The sequence below is a fragment of the Camelus ferus genome, chromosome 12 (genome assembly GCF_009834535.1).
Source record: "Camelus ferus isolate YT-003-E chromosome 12, BCGSAC_Cfer_1.0, whole genome shotgun sequence".
In the NCBI taxonomy this organism is placed as follows: Eukaryota; Metazoa; Chordata; class Mammalia; order Artiodactyla; family Camelidae; genus Camelus; species Camelus ferus.
The window spans coordinates 16,578,411-16,596,391 of NC_045707.1; the positions used below are offsets into that span (position 1 = coordinate 16,578,411).

At 43.5% G+C, this 17,981-nt stretch overlaps 1 protein-coding gene across 4 annotated transcripts in view; it reads left to right on the top strand.

Moving 5' to 3' along the window:
* SLC4A8 (solute carrier family 4 member 8) overlaps positions 1-17,684 on the top strand; it is an 84,961-nt gene extending 67,277 nt beyond the window's left edge. For 3 of the 4 annotated variants that reach the window (XM_032492816.1, XM_014565797.2, XM_006192431.3), the window contains exons 19-25: positions 384-635; positions 3,434-3,502; positions 4,791-4,964; positions 7,142-7,279; positions 8,948-9,039; positions 11,049-11,144; positions 12,306-17,684. In XM_032492816.1, the coding sequence (XP_032348707.1) occupies positions 384-635; positions 3,434-3,502; positions 4,791-4,964; positions 7,142-7,279; positions 8,948-9,039; positions 11,049-11,144; positions 12,306-12,318 (834 nt within the window). In that variant the 3' untranslated portion in view covers positions 12,319-17,684. Of the gene's footprint in view, positions 1-383; positions 636-3,354; positions 3,503-4,790; positions 4,965-7,141; positions 7,280-8,947; positions 9,040-11,048; positions 11,145-12,305 lie in introns of those variants that run through there. The other variant, XM_032492815.1, reaches the window with a different exon arrangement.
* Positions 17,685-17,981: the final 297 nt, after the last annotated feature.

The window sequence follows — 17,981 nt, forward strand, 5'->3', positions numbered from 1 at the left end:
TGTGGAATTTGCAAGGAATCGGGGGTGTTTGTAGGAAGCTATTTATCTCCAACTCCTGTAGGGTCTACCATCCAGAATGGTCAAGATGTGGTTTGGTTACTCTGCCAAGAAAGGATGAATCTTTAAATATGTGAGACTCAGGGTGAGATCTGGGGGCACCTGAATAAAAAAGGGATATTGGCATGTGTAGAACAGGCTGAGGTTTCTCTCTTTCTTCTCTGTTCCCTCCAAACCAGGAGGGGCTGGAAGGCTCTTCTGGAATCCCTGGATGCCTTCCTCCTTATCCATACATTCCTTCCTGCTTTGGGCGTGAGACTCTTGGCTCACTGTCCTGTGTTCCACTACAGCCAGCCCACTGAAACAGAGACTCTGTTTCCCCACAGAAAGGATGTGGCTACCACCTGGACCTGCTGATGGTGGCCATCATGCTGGGTGTTTGCTCCGTCATGGGCCTGCCCTGGTTTGTGGCTGCAACTGTCCTGTCCATCACACACGTGAACAGCCTCAAACTGGAATCTGAGTGCTCTGCACCTGGAGAACAGCCTAAATTCTTGGGTATCCGAGAACAGAGAGTGACAGGCCTTATGATCTTTGTACTGATGGGCTGCTCAGTCTTCATGACGGCTATATTAAAGGTAACCATTCATTCATTCATTAGGTAAATACTGAGTGCCTGATTTGTGCCAGGAATCCTGTTAGGTGCTGGGAATACAGTGGTATGACAAACAGATACACTTACGAATACCTGCCTTTATTCTAGTGGGATAAGACAGATTAGATGTAGTTAAGAAAGTGAGTTAAGAAAATAGACATAGTGATTACAGAATATGATTCATGATAGAAGGAAATCTATAGTGCTCTCTCTGGTACTATAGAGAATTAAGGGGGTGTGTTTTAGTTGGTATGGTCAGAAAAGGCCTCTCTAAGGAGATGGTCCTTAAGATGAGTTGGAGCCAGCCGTGCCATGGATAGTGGGAGACAGCATGGGGGCAAGGGAGAAAAGCAGTCTAGACAGGCCCCGAGGTGGGAAACAGTGACATGTGTTCTAGAAGACGTCAGGGCCATGTGGCTCAAGGGTGTTAAGGCAAGAGCGCAGTGAGATGAGACTGAAGAGTGAGCAGAGGCCGGTCATGCAGGACCTTGTGGACACTGGCAAAGGTGACCTTTGAAGGGTTTTAACTAGAGAGGGACGTGATTCATTTAGTATTTTGAAAAGATCTCTCTGGCTCATGTCTAGAGAATAAGTGTTTAGGGTTGAGGAAAAATAGAGGCAGAAAGACCAATGAGTCTCTTACAGGTGAGCAGTGATGGCAGCTTGGATGAGGAAGTTGGTAGTAGGGATGCATAAGAGGCCTGGCTTCTGTATATCTTAGAGGAGGTCCAGAGGTCTTACTGGTTGACTGGGTAGGGAATGGGGTGAAGAAAATGGAAAGATCAAAATGCCGGCTGGGTTTCTGACCTGACCGTCTGTGTGGTGAGTGACGGTGTTTAAGATGGAGAAGGCTGCACAAAGGAGGAAGTGATTTTGTGAGGGGTGGGCTGTGGTCAGACTTGGGGTGATGTGTCCGAGAGGCACCTGAGTGAAGAGGCTGGAGGAGGGTTCTGAACTGAAAACAGAAATGTGGGAGTCAAGAGCACAGAGGTGGTACTGAAAGCCAGGGGAGCAGCTGAGATCACTCAGGGAGTAGGGCAGGTGTAAGAGAGAAGTAGGACCACAGAGGACAGCAGAGTCGAAGGAGACCCAGGATGAAGGAGTTAGAGGAGGAGAGAGCAGCGAGAGTCAGAAGGAGCAGCAAGAGAGGGAGGCGGAGCCAGAAGTGTACGCTGTCAGGGAGGCCAAGCCAGGGGAGCCTTTCAAGGAGGAGGGGTTGGTTAGAAACCATCAGGAAAGATGAAGACTAAACCAAGGCCATCAGGTTTGGCAACATGGTGGCCTAATGTGACTTGACAAGAGCAGAGTCAGTGGAAAGATAGAGCAGAAGCCGGATTACAGGGGATGGCAGGGTAAACAGGTGGTGAGGAAGTAAAGGGAGTGTGGGCAGACAAGTCTTTCAAGAGGCTTTTCTGTAAAGTGGAACAGGAAAATGAACAGTGGCTGATGTGGGGTTAAAAGAGGATTTTTGGAAAGATGGAAGCTACCTTGAACATGAGAAAAAACATTTTGTAGGTGTAAGGCCTGCATCTGGGAAAAATGAAATAAAAAGGAAAGCTCTGTCACCAAGCCCCAGCCATTCTGGAGCACTTACCATCTCCCTTGCCTCCTTCCCCTCTTTTCGGTGAATCTTCAGTCACCTCAGCCTGCACTGCAAATGCACTTTAAGGGTAAGAATTGAGAGAGATTGGAAAGGATTCTGAATCATCTTCCTGGCCCCTTACTTTCCACACAATCTTGCCACCCCTCCTCATGACCCTTCCCCTTCCCTTCTCCATCCCCAGCCCTACCCCAACTCCCACCTCTGGTCTAGGTGCTATCTGGAGAAGCCCAAATGGCGCTGCTCCTCCAGGAATGTCATCACAAAGGCATGGTGGTGGCCATCTCCTGGCCTTCCTTTCACTGTCACAAGAGGATTCTTTTAGGAAACCATTCAATAATTCTTCAAACAAGGTTAGCACCAAATTGAGATGTCTGCTCACTCTCGAGCTGGAACAATGTAAAATCCAATGGTGATTTTCTAGCTTAAAGAAAAATTACATTTGGGAATTTTCTTTAGCCCTGGAATAAATGCAAGTTGAGTTTAGTCTTTGCAACGAGACTATCCTTGCCCTGATTCCATACACCTCATTTCTCCACCTCGTGGAGCTGCTCTGAAGATGATCTAAATTGATGTAATGGGATAAGCGTGTGTATTCACATGCAATATAATAATGTTGGTATTTCTCCCCAAATCATTCCCTCTTTGATAAGGCATCTCCCTACTCCTGCCCTCAGGTCTCTTTTTAGTAAAAAAGAAAACATTTTTAGTCCATGTTAAAATATACCAACTCCCTGAGGAGATGATTATGCAATTACAAAAGATTTAAAAGGTATCAGTTCTGTAAAAAGGTGTGTGTGTGTGTGTGTGTGTGTGTGTGTGTGTGTGTGTGTGTGTGCGCGCGCGCGCGCGCGCGCATGCGCAGATGTGCACGTGCGTCTGCCCATTTCCATAGAGGAGGAAGAGCCAGATGGGGATAAGATGTGAAGCCTGTGATTTAACCAGGACTGGATTACACTTATGTGTAATCATTTCATTTCAGAACAAAATGATTTTTATCATTGTCAGCTTCTGTTTTTGCTTCTACTTCTAAATCATATAAAAGCAGCAGAAACTAATGCAATGTTTATGCAGTGAATTTGTGATTTTGCTTCCTTCCTAGATACTTGAGAGTTTATATCATCTTGAGTGTGCTGTGATACCACATTTAATCCCTGGTCTTTCTGCCCCTTTGTCTCCAGTTTATCCCGATGCCAGTGCTCTATGGCGTTTTCCTCTACATGGGAGTTTCTTCACTGCAGGGGATTCAGGTATTGCGTGGTTCAGCCAGGCAGTGTCTCCTCACCGTGAGCTCATTTGTCCTGGCCTGGGAGGGACAGCTTCCTGAGGGAAGTACCAACCAGCTATTGAGAAACCACTTCCTAGTCTTGCTGGTTAAGCTATTTTAGACATTGCTCTGGACATTGGGCAGAATACAGTCATTTTGGCATGAAGATACGGAGACTTCCAGGGTGGCCTGGCTTAATGTCATGGTTCCAGTTATTCATTAATTACTCAACAGACATCAGGCATGTATTAAACACTAGATGCTTCATCAGGTGCTGATAAACTTAGATCCGAAAGGTTGGTCAAGAACCAAGCTGGCTTCCACACACCTGATGGCACTAGTTTCAGTGTCAGGCCAAAGTGCTGAAGCGGGGGCGGTTAACTGGGAGTTCACTGGTGAAGAGAGTGGGGAGTAGTGGGAGCTGCTCCAGGTGAGCAGATGTTACGTCTTGTCATACTTCCCTTTTCCCATCTGTCAACTCATTCCTCTGAGGCCTTTTTTTTAAAAAAAATATTTATTTATTTGGTGGAGGTGGTAATTAGGCTTATTCATTTATTTTAATGGAGGTACTGGCCATTGAACCCAGGACCTCGTGCATGCTAAGCACACACTCTACCACTGGGGTATACCCTCCCCTCCCTGAGGCCTTTGAACAGAGAAAATCAGGAGCTTGTCACTGGTAACTTGGGTACCCTGATATGATCACTTAGCTGCTGCTTCTACTGGTGGCTGGTTACTTTTTGTTTTTATGGAATATCTAGTAGTCATTTTTGTACACTGAATTCTAATGTGACTTTGGGCAGTTTATTTAATCTCTCTGGGTCTCTATTTTCCTTTTTATAATATAAAAGGAAAGTCATATTTTCTATATCCAGGATGTTATGAGGTTTCATTTATCTTTTTACAATAATGAAAGGCTCCAAACTCCTCTAAGAACAAATAAGAGATTTGATCTTTTAAGCAGAAAGATGCTATTGGCTTATTCTGTTTTCAACACTGCCTGAGAAAGGTCTCTCTCAGGAGCTCCAGTGTGGGATAGGAGAAAGAAATCTGAGCCTAGGATTAGAAAAGATGGATTCAAATTTTGACTCTGTCACTTACCAATCCAGGCCACATTCCTTGTTCTGTGACTCAGTTTCCACTTCTGTCCAGTGGAAATAGTATCCCCCAACTTTCAGAGCAGCAGGTGATGTAAGAGACGTGAATGAGCCTAACAAGGCTTCTGACCCAGAGAAGCCCCCTGAAAATAAATGGCAATTCCCTCCCTTCAGTTCTTTGATCGCCTGAAGCTGTTTGGGATGCCTGCAAAGCACCAGCCGGATTTCATCTACCTTCGGCACGTGCCGCTGCGCAAAGTGCATCTCTTCACCCTCATCCAGCTCACCTGCCTTGTGCTGCTCTGGGTCATCAAGGCATCTCCAGCCGCCATCGTCTTCCCAATGATGGTGAGTTTAAAAAGGTATCAGTAGTTTTTAAAATAGGGATAAAATATATATAGCATAAAACTTACCATCACTGTTTTTAAGTGTACGATTCAGTGGCATTAAGTACATTCATGTTGTTGTTACAACCATTACCACCATCCATCTCCAGAGCTTTCTTCATCTTGCAAAACTGGAATTCTGTGTCCATGAAACAGTACTTCCCCATTTTCCCCTCCCCTCAGCCCCTGGCAACTACCATTCTAATTTCTGTCTCTATGAATTTGACTCCTCTGTGGACTTATGGGAGTGGAATCCCAGTATTTGTCCTTTGGGGACTGACTTACTTCACTTAGCATAATGTCTTCAAGGTTAATCCATGCTGGAGCATGGTGGGTTGTTTTGGATAACAGCCATCCTAATGAGTGTGAGTTGGTATCTCATTGTGGTTTTAATTTGGTTTTGATTTCCCTAATGAAGTTGAGCATCTTTTCATGTGCTTTTTGGCTATTTGTAAATCTTCTTTCAAGAAATGTCTATTCGAGTCCTTTTTCAATTTTAAAATAAAGTGGTTTGTGTTGAATTTTAGGAGTTTTCTTTATATTTCTGGATATTAGTCTTTTATTGATGATGAGTTTTTCTTTTTCGGTTGGTCTTTGGAGGAGCAGCATTATTTTGGGGACCTTGAAGTGTGGATGCATGTGTGTAGTAGTTTACCCTGTTTATTTATTTATTTGATGTTTAGTTGATAACAATGTTGTGTTAGTTTCTGGTGTACAGCATAGTGTTTCAATTATATATGTATAATATATACATATATATGCTCTTTTTCATATTCTTTTTCATTCTAGGTTATTACAAGATAGTGAATGTAGTGCCATGTTTATTTTTAAGGCTACCAGTCTGCCTGCCTGTCTGTATTTCTTTCTCTCTTTCTCTTTCTTTCATGACTCTGGCATGGTGAGGATTCATCATGTTTGTGATAATTTGCATATTACCTCAAAGCAATATAGGTTCCAATTTAGAATTTATTGCAATCAAAAGTGTCTACAGTGGTGGAAATGCACTGTTTTTGGCCACTGGGAGAGATGAAGAGGTTGGTCTAGCACTGATGAGCAACTGGAACCATCATTACCTCTTTAACTAAAGCAAGGGCTTTGGAAAGGAGATTGGGAAAGCTGAACGGGGTGGTGCCACAGGTGACAAGCTGTTTCCAAAAATGAGGATGATGGTGAAATTCTTGTCACCTGACCACATCTCTGTTTCATCTTCTCTTGATGCCTTCCTCTCTCTGGCTCACTCTGTGTCATGAGGATGCTGAAAATTCAGTGGGCTGTTTGGAAGTTAGCCAAAGGGTGGGCCTCAAGAGGAAAAAGGCCACGAGGGTGATGTTTAGATACTTTTGAACTCTCTTACTCAAGGGTGAGGGAACTAGGGGGTTCTTTTCCCCTAATCTCCTAGATCTATACCTTCCTGATGAGTTTCTCGATTTTGTCAGAATACACTTAGGGTTCTGCATTTGGATGTTATGTTCAGGGGCTGAGTGTTTGGTTAAAGAAATAGCAAATTCCTGGCAACTCCTAGAAGGGACATTATCAATTTTGGATTTATTGGGAAAGTGGTCATTGAAATTAAGGAGAAATGTGGTGGAATTTATTGTCTGATTTACCTCATTCCTTGTCCAGTCAGATTTAGCTGTAACACTAGTCAATCCAGGCAGGTCGTTCCGGGTTACTATTGGTTCTCCTTTGGGTGAAATGGCCCTTAAGGGGAAAAAGTGGAGCAGGTGAGATTCCTGGTCATTTCTGTTGAGGAAATTAACTGTCAGGTTTCAGGCAAGTCACTTTCTCTCCCTGGGACTGTTGCCTCATATATAAAATGAGTGTCAAGCCAGGCCAGAGGGCAGAGACAAAAACCACTCAAGGTCCAGAGGATTTCTCTTTTCAGTGAGGGAATTATATTAGTTCAGTTAGGGAATTAATAAGTTGTAGGATTGTTATGATGATAGTTAAATAAAATATTGTCTATAAGACACTTAGTATCTGGTACAAAGAGAGCCTCAATAAAAGGCAACTATTATGATTATTATGAGTTTGATTTTGCTTGAAATGTCCTTCCTATTCTGCTGCAAAAATAAGACTTTGCTTTAACACCAGGAAGGAAATGAGCCCCTTTAATTGACTTTCTTTGTTTTTCTTTAGGTTTTGGCCTTGGTCTTTGTCAGGAAAGTCATGGATCTCTGTTTCTCTAAGCGAGAGCTGAGCTGGTTAGATGATCTCATGCCTGAAAGCAAAAAGAAGAAGTTGGACGATGCCAAAAAGAAGGCCAAGGAGGAAGAGGTCATAGTTCTTGCACCAACTGTACACTCTGGGGCAGCCTCAAATTACAGAACATAGGAAAGGCCACATGAAAAGTCAGCATGTCTGGAGTCCCAAGGGTTATATTTAGGAGCTGGGAGGATTACTCCAAAGATACTCTCAGCCCATGTCTGTCCTTCATTTTCAGACTTGATAACCAGTTGTTTTTCCCTCTGTCTGCACTCTACTCATCAGGTTCACACTTCAAATATGAACATAGAATCTGCTCTTATTATCAGATCTAATAGTTCATGTTCTCCCTGAAGGCCTGATTTGACAAGTATACAAACCCTATTGTTTTCTGAGAGTATTTGTTAGGTACCTAACTGCGGATGGTGCTGTGATTCCCACAGAGAACGTGTGCTGGCCTTTCTGTCCTGCCCCATTTCCCTCAGCACTTGTGGTCTGCCATTCACACAATGGACCCTCAGTCAGTGGCCCTACATGCAAAGAATGGGTGTGTGGCAAAATGAAAATACCAGACTGAGAAATGAGTGAGCCTGAAAGTGTTTCCAGATACAGTTAGTGCCTGAAACAGTGTCCTTTGAAATTCATTTTAAAGGGTTTTTTCCCTAAAATCTTGAGCTTTAAAAATCTTGTATTTTTTCTAGCTTTATTGAGACATAATTGACATACATTGTGTAAGTTTAAGGTGTACCACACAATGATTTGATACATGTATATACTGTGAAATGATTACCACAGTAGGGTTAGTTAACACATCTGTCACCTCACACGTAGTCACATTTGTGTGTATGTGTGGTTGGAACTTTAAATATCTAATCTCTTAGTGACTTTCAAATATCCAGTACAGTATTGTTAACCGTGGTCACCATGCTGTGCCTTCCATCCCCAGTACTCATTCATCTTGTTGACCACCTTCACCCATGCACACCCCCTACCCCTGGCAACCACCACCCTGTTCTCTGTGACTATGAGTTCAGTTGTTTTAGATTCCATATGTAAGTGAGATTATTCAGTGTTTGTCTTTCTCCATCTGACTTTTTTCACTTAGCATAACGCCCTCAGGTTTCATTCGTGTTGTTGCAAATGTCAAGATTTTCTTCTTTTTTATGGCTAAATAATATTCCAGCGTGTGTGTGTAATTTATTATGGAACATTTCAAACATATGCAAAGGTAGAAGGAACAGTCAGTATTCACACTTCCCCAATTGCCTTTTTATTATTTTTAACCATCTGTTTGAATCAGGATCTAAATAAGTTCCATATATTGCAATTGGTCAATATGCTTCTCAAATCTATTTAGGGGTTCCCCTTCTGTCTTTTTTTCTTTTTGTTGGAGTAACTGGGTCTTTGACTTAGAGGGTTTCCTGCTATTTAGATTTTACTAAATATGTCCCTTTGTATCATTGAAAATGTTCTTCTGTCCTCTATATTTCCAGTAAATCAGTAGTTGTATCTAGTTTATTCAGATTTGGATTCTTTTTAAAAAATATTATCCCATAGGTACAGATATTGGATTGTCTCTTTTTTGTGTTTGCTGAGTCAAATCTATAAAATAAAATAATTACACTCTCATAATAAACGTGAGAGAAAATCAGGTAGAAATTATGGTGATTGAAAAATGGGCTGGTGTAGACTATTGGTTTCACTTGGTTCAAGATAAAATAATGTCTCCTTTTCTTCCAGGAGGCTGAGAAAATGTTAGAAATTGGGGGAGACAAGTTCCCCTTAGAGAGCAGGAAGTTACTAAGTAGTCCTGGAAAGAACAACAGTTTCAGGTAAAACTCCCGAAACACTAAGATGTTGACTGTTTTGGTTATTCTGTTAGCGCTCTGGCTTCATGTGGTGCAGGGGGTGGTGGTACAAACGCAGCTGCTGGTGCAAAGAGCTGAACATTCAGCCTCCCGATTCCAGCCTGTGGAAACACCTCTTCCTTTCCTAGTTTGCTGAGGGCCTGCTGTGCGCCAGGCACTGTCCCAGGTGCTGGGAGTCAGGGAGGACGGAGGCAAGGGAGCCCGTGTACCCAGCGCCGTCTCCGTGCTACAGGGTTTACCGCGTGCTCTCATTTAACCTGCACAACAACTCTGTGATAGAAGTCTTATAATCCACTCCTGTACAGTGAGGAAACTGGGGCTCGGAGGGTTTTAGGTAATTTGCCCAAGGTCTCAGTGTTTCTGAGTAGAAAGTTTAAGGTTCAAACCCTAGTCTTTATATTTCTCAAACCAGTGCTCCCTCTGCCTTTCTCTGCCACCTTCCAAGATGAACAGGATGATATAGTCCTTGTTTCTCAGCCTGGTGGGCATGAAATTACCATGCTTATGTCAGCCTTCCATGCTGGGCAGAGACAGCCCCTTCCAGCTTGGCTCAAGGCGCCTACAGTCCCAGGAGCCAAGGGGGAACTGAACTGGTTTTCCCCAGATTCCTTACTTCTGCCAGTGATCTTAGCCCTTTGGTCAGTTAAACCTGTTGCTCACCACAAATCACAGGAAGCTAAATTGGTCCACTTGTGGTCTCATTCCGGCCTTTTGTTTCCACTTTGGAAGAGGAACACGTAAGCTGAAAGAAGCCCAGAGGTGGGGAGGGGTCAAAAGAGGAAGAGAGAGGGGATCTGGGTCACCTTGATCCTGGGTAATTTACTGCTGAATTATTGAATTGATTGTGGTTTATCCTGAGGGGGAGATGAGGAAAGTCTTTTCTTTGGTATTTGTTTGTTTATGACAGCTAAAATATTACATATTTAAAGTGTGCAACATTATATATGTAAGTAATTATTACAGTTAAACTAATAACATATCCATCACCTGCTATACTTACCATTCTTTTTTATGTATAGTGAGAATACTTGAGATCACTTTCTTAACAGATTTCAAGTGTACAATACATTACTATTAACTATAGTCACCATGCTGTACATTAAGTCTTCAAAACTTATAACTGAAAGCTTGTACCCTTTGATCAATATCTCTGCTTTCCCCCCAGCCACATTCTACTTTCTGTTACTATGAGTTTAACTTTTTTGAAACTGACCCCAAAGAAATGGAATCTTTAGTCCTTAATAAACTTTCCACATGTTGTTATGGAAGGAGCCATAAGCTTTGCCTTCTCTGGCGGCAAAGCAGGGGCAATGTTCCTTCTCTAGCAGATGCCGCCTCCTCTCTTGGCCTTGTAAAAGGAAAACAGTCTGGCATGTCGGAAACTCCAGAGTACTTGGGCTCGAGGAGACCAAGGATCAGATTCAAGGTCTCGATTCTCCACTTACTGACGTTTGACCTTGGATGAGCTCTTAACCCTACAAGCTTTGGTTTCTATACCTTCAAAATAAGGATGTTAATAATCTCTGGTGCTGTGATATTAAGACAATATATTGTAACAGTCCTCTGTAAACTACAAGTGGAAAAGATTTGGTCACCTAATTGAGAAAATGAACAAAGAGGGCTTAGCACTGTGCCTGGCGCACAGCGAGTGCTCCGTAAGTTGTAGCTCCTGATGCTCCACTGCTGGCATCATAGCGCTACCACCAGCATCCTCACAGGGGCCCTTCAAAGGAGAACAGAGTCATGGGTCAGGGTTGGCTGCTACCCACACCCCAGCCTGGGCTTCGGCACTACCTCGCGGACCCTCTTACCTCTCAGCATCCCAACCATCTGGTTCCTGGTGCTCCTGAGAGCTGAGAGACAAGCTCCCTCAGACCTCGTCTTTTCCCTTCTGGTGGGTGGTTCTCATTATAGACTGAGATGTGTATCATATTTGTTTGTCTGACATTTACTGTCCTAAGCCTTGATTTCAGATGTGACCCCTCTGAGATTAATATATCTGATGAAATGCCTAAAACCACGGTCTGGAAAGCTCTCAGTATGAATTCGGGAAACACAAAGGAAAAGAGGTAAAGAGAATTATAATTGCTGGTATTTATTTATTTATAGCTTTTAAAAATAGCAATCATGTTGAAAGTAAAAGATATTTTAGTTGTAAAATTGAATATGTTTATTAAATACCACATTTAGGACTGCTGCTAACCCCACAAGAATAGCTCTAAGCCTCAGAAAAGTAAAAATGTTTTCTAACTATTTGAGCAGATACAGTGTTTTGAGCTGCACATTTACACAGGCCCAAAGTCAGGATGGAATTATTTAGGGATGTAAATTTGCTTTATCTATTTTGTTCCTGTAATCCTCTCTCTAGTTCCCATTTCAAAATCTGTAGAGCATCTCTCTGGTTGCTGCAACCACACAAACTGGAAAATCCTTAGAATATTCAGATGTTATTAATAATACTGATACAGACTTTAACCTCTTTAACTTGTTCCATAATGGGAATTGTTATCAAGTAAAGATTTTGAAATATTAAATTGTAACTGTTTTCTTATTTTGGAAATTAAATTTTCAATATCATTTGTAAGTCACATAGATCAATTTTAATCTGGTTAATGAAGAAAATGGAAATACTTGAGACATTTTTCCCTGCACTGAGGTAGGCTATGCACCCAAATTACATGAAAATTTTGGTCCAAACACAAAGTCATCAGATAACTGAAGGCAAAATCTTAGGTCTTATTAAAAGCAACTTTTCTAGTTTAAAATAAAAGAGCAGTAGGCTAGGTTGGGAGACCTGGCCTAGTTATTAATTCCATGTGTAACCTGGCAGACCACTGTTTCTGGCACTCAGTTTATTCAGCTGTGAAATGGGAGTAATAATTACTAACCACCTCACTCATAAGGCTGCTCTGAGGAGAAGCTGATGTGTTTCAAAAAGTCACAGCCACCAGTGGGTAGTAGTGGTGGGTTATTTCTTCATCGAATGGGTTAAAATAAATCTGTGCTGAGTGTGAGTGAAATATAGAATCTTGTTGCCTTCAGAGGAAAATCCAGGCAGCTGTTGAAATGTATAACGCACATGGTTATTTTTAGTTGAGAACTAGTTTACTTGTAAATGAACTTAAAATATAGCCAGATCCAAATTGTGGTGACATCTTCAAAGAATTGTGTTAAAAAGCAGGAATGAATCATGTGTTCCCTGTTTGTCTAATTGTAACACTTTTATTCAGTCTCTTCAACTAAAAGTCTTTGCTGGGATGGAGGATTTGGGCCATGAGGTGCCTCAGGGAAGTTCTGGTTACAGAGAAGATGGCGAGTCCCGCAGAGAAGAAGTGCGCCTAAGTCTGGCCCTGTCCTTGGTCCTGTCCGAGCCATGCCGAGCATTCAGTTGTTCGTGGTGTGCCTCGGGGGCCTCGCCTGGAGTGAGCGTGGAAGCAGAAGACCACTCCCATTGGTACTTCTCCTCTTCCTCCTCTTTCTCTTCAGAGCTGCCATCATTGAAGACCTAGCTTCCCATTTTCCAGACATTTTCTCTGAAACCCTCTGCTGGCCTGCTGAGCCATATGTATCCATTCCGCCACTGAGGATTTCTTCAATGAGCTTCCACTTCCTAAAGGACGGAGTGGGGGAGTGGGAAGAGAACAGAGAGTAAAGGAGAGCCTCTCCAGCCCCATAGTGACTGCAGGCTCCCGGGCAGCCCTGGGCCTGGGTTTGGCTGCCTGCTCTGGGGGATGCTGGTCAGCCCCAGAGGCTGTCAGGAGGGTCTGCTCTTAGGTGGGTCAGCACCCTGGGCACTGGCAGTGCCCACCTACATAGCCAGAAGATGCTTCTGATCCGGGTATATCTTCTTCACTCCTTAGCAGCAGCCTGCACAACTCAGCGAGCACCTTGGATGATGAAAGGGCCAAGGGCGACATTGGAGTTGCTTAGCTTGGACAGGAAAAGGCTCCAGGGAAAATCAATAATGATGAGTGAGGATGAGCAGCTCCTCTTGGTTTCGCTGATAGAGTAAGAGAACACATCTGAATTGCTACAGAAGGAATTAGTTTAGACACCAGGAAGGACTTCCTACATAGCCTGAAGACTTGTCATAGTGTCTGCTTTCTAGTTACCTGGGAAAGGTTTGATGCTAGCTGTTGGTGAGTAGAAAGGGATGTAAGGTGTTTTTATTGGCCATGTTGTGGAAACACCATGTCTGGCTGCTGTCTCTAGAGGACACATTCTGATTCCATTCCTGGAGAGACCCAAGTGCTTACGTAATGTCTCCTTAGCTGCCTTAGTAGCAAAGCATCATCAACTCAACGGCCCAAACCACCTTCACCATCATGGATTTTCTTGTTGACAAATCCCCTGACTTTCAGGTGTAAAAAGCCACACTGGGAGATGAACTTTAAGTGGTGAAATTAGTTTTGGTATTTAGTTTAAAACTATATTTATAGTTTCTGTCTTCTCTTCTCTGTTGCAATGAATACCAAGGGTTTGGGCTCCATCATGTATAGACTTTCCCTTCCTTTGTACACAGAATGTGATTAACAAGTGTGTCCGTACCCAGGGAATCTGATCATATCAGTTTCTATCCCAGAAAATATTTGTACAGTGTGGCCATCCCCTGGTGTGCTCCCCATTCATAGGTGAGGAGTTGGCTACATAACATTATTGATTTTGCATTCCTGAGACTCTGAAAATATATTAGTGTATTCTAGCCTCACTCTAAGAATCTTTGATATTGAAGGAATCCTGCATTTCTTTCATATTTCCCTATCTCTTAAAGCCACAATTATTTTAGTTTACAGATGATTTTCAAAATATTTAACAACTAGTACTGGATGGACACCAACCACTCAGAACAGATACCTGCTGTAAACAAGCAGTACGTATGGCACCAGTGCCTACTGGCTGAACGTCACTCTGCTTTCAAATATTAAAATGATACCCCTTTGGATTGTGGCTATGGTTCCTGCTTGTCTGATTTCCACTCACAAGGCGGTTTTAGGGACAGCCTCTTCTTCCGTTCACATGGTGCAGACAGGAACAGGCATGCTTCTTGAACTATATGGGCATTAAAATCTTTGTGAGCCAAAGCTTCACATTTTATCACTTTAGGATAAATGTAATCATTGTACCCATTTACCTACCTAATTTAGAAAAATCAAAAGGCAGCCTGTCAATGGGAAAAGCTTTCTTGCCGACTCCTCCGGCCCTCTGTGGCTGCTTCCTTCAGCTTACCTCCTTTTTCATCTTCTCTGTTCCCTGAGAACATCCCCCCATCCTTCCACCGTCTTGCCCCTCGCACCTCTCCCTGCCACCTCAGTGTAGGGAGGGTGGCGACTGCTTCACCTGTTCCCCTAGCCTCAGCATGGCTGTGAGAAATGTAACAGGGAAGAATCCATCATTCTGCAAATCTAGGTGACAGCGTCACTCAGAAACATCTCTCTTCTGATGCACTGACGTCTTGTGATGCCCTGTGCTGCCAGCTTCTTGAGCGTGGGGAGCCTGTCTTTGTTAATCCTGTGGAGTGCACTTCCCAAGCCAAACCCTCCCAGGTTACTGCGCCTGAGGAATGTTAGCTACTTTGGAAGGCTCTGCCAGGCTTCTTTAGGCTCTTAGGTTTTCCTCAAACAATAGCTCACCTCCTTTGTGCTGCATCTCGGTGGTAGGAATCATTCCCCATTCTTCCTCTTTTGTCTTTCCCAAGTCCCACCCAACACTCAACCCCAGTCCTAGCTGCTTCCCTGCTCAGGTCTGTGGCTGGTGACTATCGGTGGCTGAATCAAGCTAGGTGGCATTTAGGGTATGAAACTGGGAGTTGTGGTGACACAGCAGCCACGTGTGTGAATGTGTGTACGTGTGATTGTGTGTTTACTGAGATCTCAGGAGATTTCATTTTATTAAACAGCCTTGTGCACCTAAGCTGTGGGGACATCAAAAGAATATGATCCATCTCCCATCTAGGGCTTCCCTTCTCTATTCTGATGGAATAGCTTGAGGGCAAATACAGGTAGATTAGTTTTAGGGAAAAGTATATAAGCTCAACATTAAGGAGAAACTGGTTTGGGGTAGAAAGCAAGGCGTGTAGTTAGGTAATTTCCGGGCACAGGCTCGCTTGGTCCAGAGAAGTAGTCTACCTCTTGTGACAAGGGGAGATTTCAGGAGTAGTTTGAGCATTGGCAGGCCAATACCCTGGTAGGCTGGTAGTGTAGAGGTAGGAAGGGAGGGAGACCAGGGATTTAAGGCAGTCATGGTGAGTTGAATCTTGGGTCAAAGGGAAGAGCTGTCATTGCTAAGCTGGCGGGTTACTTCCTAGCCCATGACTTAGGGAAGGGTTAGTCTAGAGAGAAGGTGAAGATGAGCAAATAAACGTTGTGAAATTGCCAAATATGTGTGGTTGCGTAAAGTGCAGGCTAGCCCTTTGTAGCTATATATGATTTCAAACTGCTGGTGATGGGGTTATCAGGAGCTCTGGTCTTTCCTGCACTCAGCTCCTATTCCCATCTCCTTGTTCACAGAACTTTGCCTTTGGGGTAGAGAGGTAGGGAACCATATATTTTCAAAAGATGTTATAAGTAGTTGCTATCTCTAGTTCTCTGGGGTGTGACTGGCTTTTAAATTAGTCATAAATGTTTGATAAAAATCTGATTTATGCTAAGTCTTAGGTTGACATCTCAGGCTATGACAACTGTGACCTTCAAGAGGTCTGTGCTTTGGGGAATCTGTGGTTTCTGGTCATGCAAAAAAGACAGTTCCCAGTTCTACTTTATCTCCTACATACTCAATGTTCTAGACGTTCCTCTTAGTAGAGGAATCAGTAATTCTCCCTGTATCTTCTCTGTCAATTTCAGTGTCCATGTTCAGAGTCTCTGCATTTTCCTGAAGTGTAGGAGAAGGCTTGCCCCCAGGGCCCCCGGCTTTCACCTTAACTAGCATCAGAAATACTATCCTGTATGTTCTCTATGCTACTTCATCAGCTTCTCGAAATGTCTTCATTTGCAGGAGAATTAGCACCTCCTCCAAGGACTCTTAAGCGATCTTCGCTAGTTCATTCCTACATTTTCCTCTGACTTCTCAGGTTCCCAAGCCCATCCTGGCAGGACATTCAACACACATTGGATGTTCTCAGCCTTCTTGACTTTCTTTTAGTTGTACCTGTCAGGACCCCTCTGTAAGGCAGAAATCCTTCCTGCCGGCCCTGACTGGCCAAATGCCACATCATCTGAGTTCTGCCCCCTTTTACTGACTCAGCTTTTCCAAACCTCTCTCCCCTCCTTTCTACCTTTTCCTCCATCTTTCAAGTTCTCCTTGGAGGGAAGAAGTTCTTGGTCAGAGGTCCTAATAACCACCACCAGTTGGGGGTGGCGAGAGAGGTGGGGAGGCTGGACAGTTCTGTGGGCTTTTCCAAAAGGGGACTTCATGGTTATTGGCCTTATTTAGGATGAGGGATTAAGGAGTCTCAAGGCCTCGGGCTCATCCATATTTCAGTGTAAACAGGAAAAAAACAAAAACAAAAACAAAAACAAAAACTAAACCTCCAAAACCCAAATAGAAGGGTTTTTTCTACCAGATGCATTCTTTATGATTCTTGGTTCCCTTGGGGTCTTACATTAATTTCAGAGAATGGATAGTTGGCTCCATTCACATTTCTTTTCCAGAAAGGAGGCTAATTTTCATAACCAAAGGAGGTGTGAACTTACTATATCATTGCTTGAAGCTTGAAAAGAGGAAAGGAGTGTTACATGAATCTTCTCAATAGGAAAATTCAGAAAGTGGAATGATTTACCCGCAGGCATAATTCTTTTAGGAGATTCTGTGCTCAAAGGAAGTGGAAGAGTTTCTGATCCTTCTGAAAAGAAACGGAAGAGCATTTTCTTAAACCTAACCCACTTTCAGCACTGGAGAATACAGAATTTTGCTTCTAGCTGATGGTATTAATATTTCTGAGAGACAGAGCGCGCCCACCCACAGCCCCTTTTGGAGCCCAGCAGAAATCAGCAGAGCTTGGGTTCTCTTAGCAGGTTTGCAGTTGACTCCAACATACAGGTTTCTCACACGTGCAATAACGTTGGAAACAGAAGTTCCAAACTGAATGTGCAATTACTCCTTTTGCAAAAGAGGCCAAAATCCTCCTCCCAACTCCTCTCTCCCATATTTACTCCTCCAAGATGATAAGCCTCCCTCTCGTTTATCTGTGTCTGTCTGTCCGATTGGTTTGATACGGCTGCCCTCTGAAGCAAATGGTGTCAGGTGGAGAGCGGAGCAACCTTCCCACGGAAGGGGACAGCTTGAGGTGCTGGTACATTTCCCTCGTTTTCTATGTTCTTCTTTCTAGTAGGTCTCATGTAGAGATAGAGATATTTTTGTTTTAGAGATTCCAAAGTATATATTTTTAGTGTAAGAAATGTACCCTCTCCACACTCCACCGTGTAAATAGAACCGAGAACAGATGTGTCGTTGTGATAGTCCCCTAGTGATCTGTGGTAGGAATAGGACCCCCTCCCTCACCGCCAAGTCTCACAGTCTGCGTCTGGGAACCAGGCAAGGTGGCGGTGTCACCTCTGCCTGCCCAGACCTTGCTGTGCTCAATGGGTGAAAAATAAAATCTGTGTAACTGTTCATACCTGTGGTGTTCTTTAAGCTCGAAACACGGCGCTAAGCCAAGGTGACTATCTTCCAAACTTGAGAAGGTGAGTTATGAAGATGGGGAGAGAGGAGTGTGGGGTCTGCTGAGCGTGTCTGAAGAGGAGCATGTGCACGTCCTTGGTGCAGACCCTGCACAGTCCCTGGGCAGAGCCACGGAAGCAGGCTGGAGGGCCCTTTCTTTGGGGACTGCTTAGACTGGGTGGGGGCACATGATAACATGAAAAGAAAGCCCCTTTTGAAGATATAACAAGGCTGATGAGACCAATTGCTAG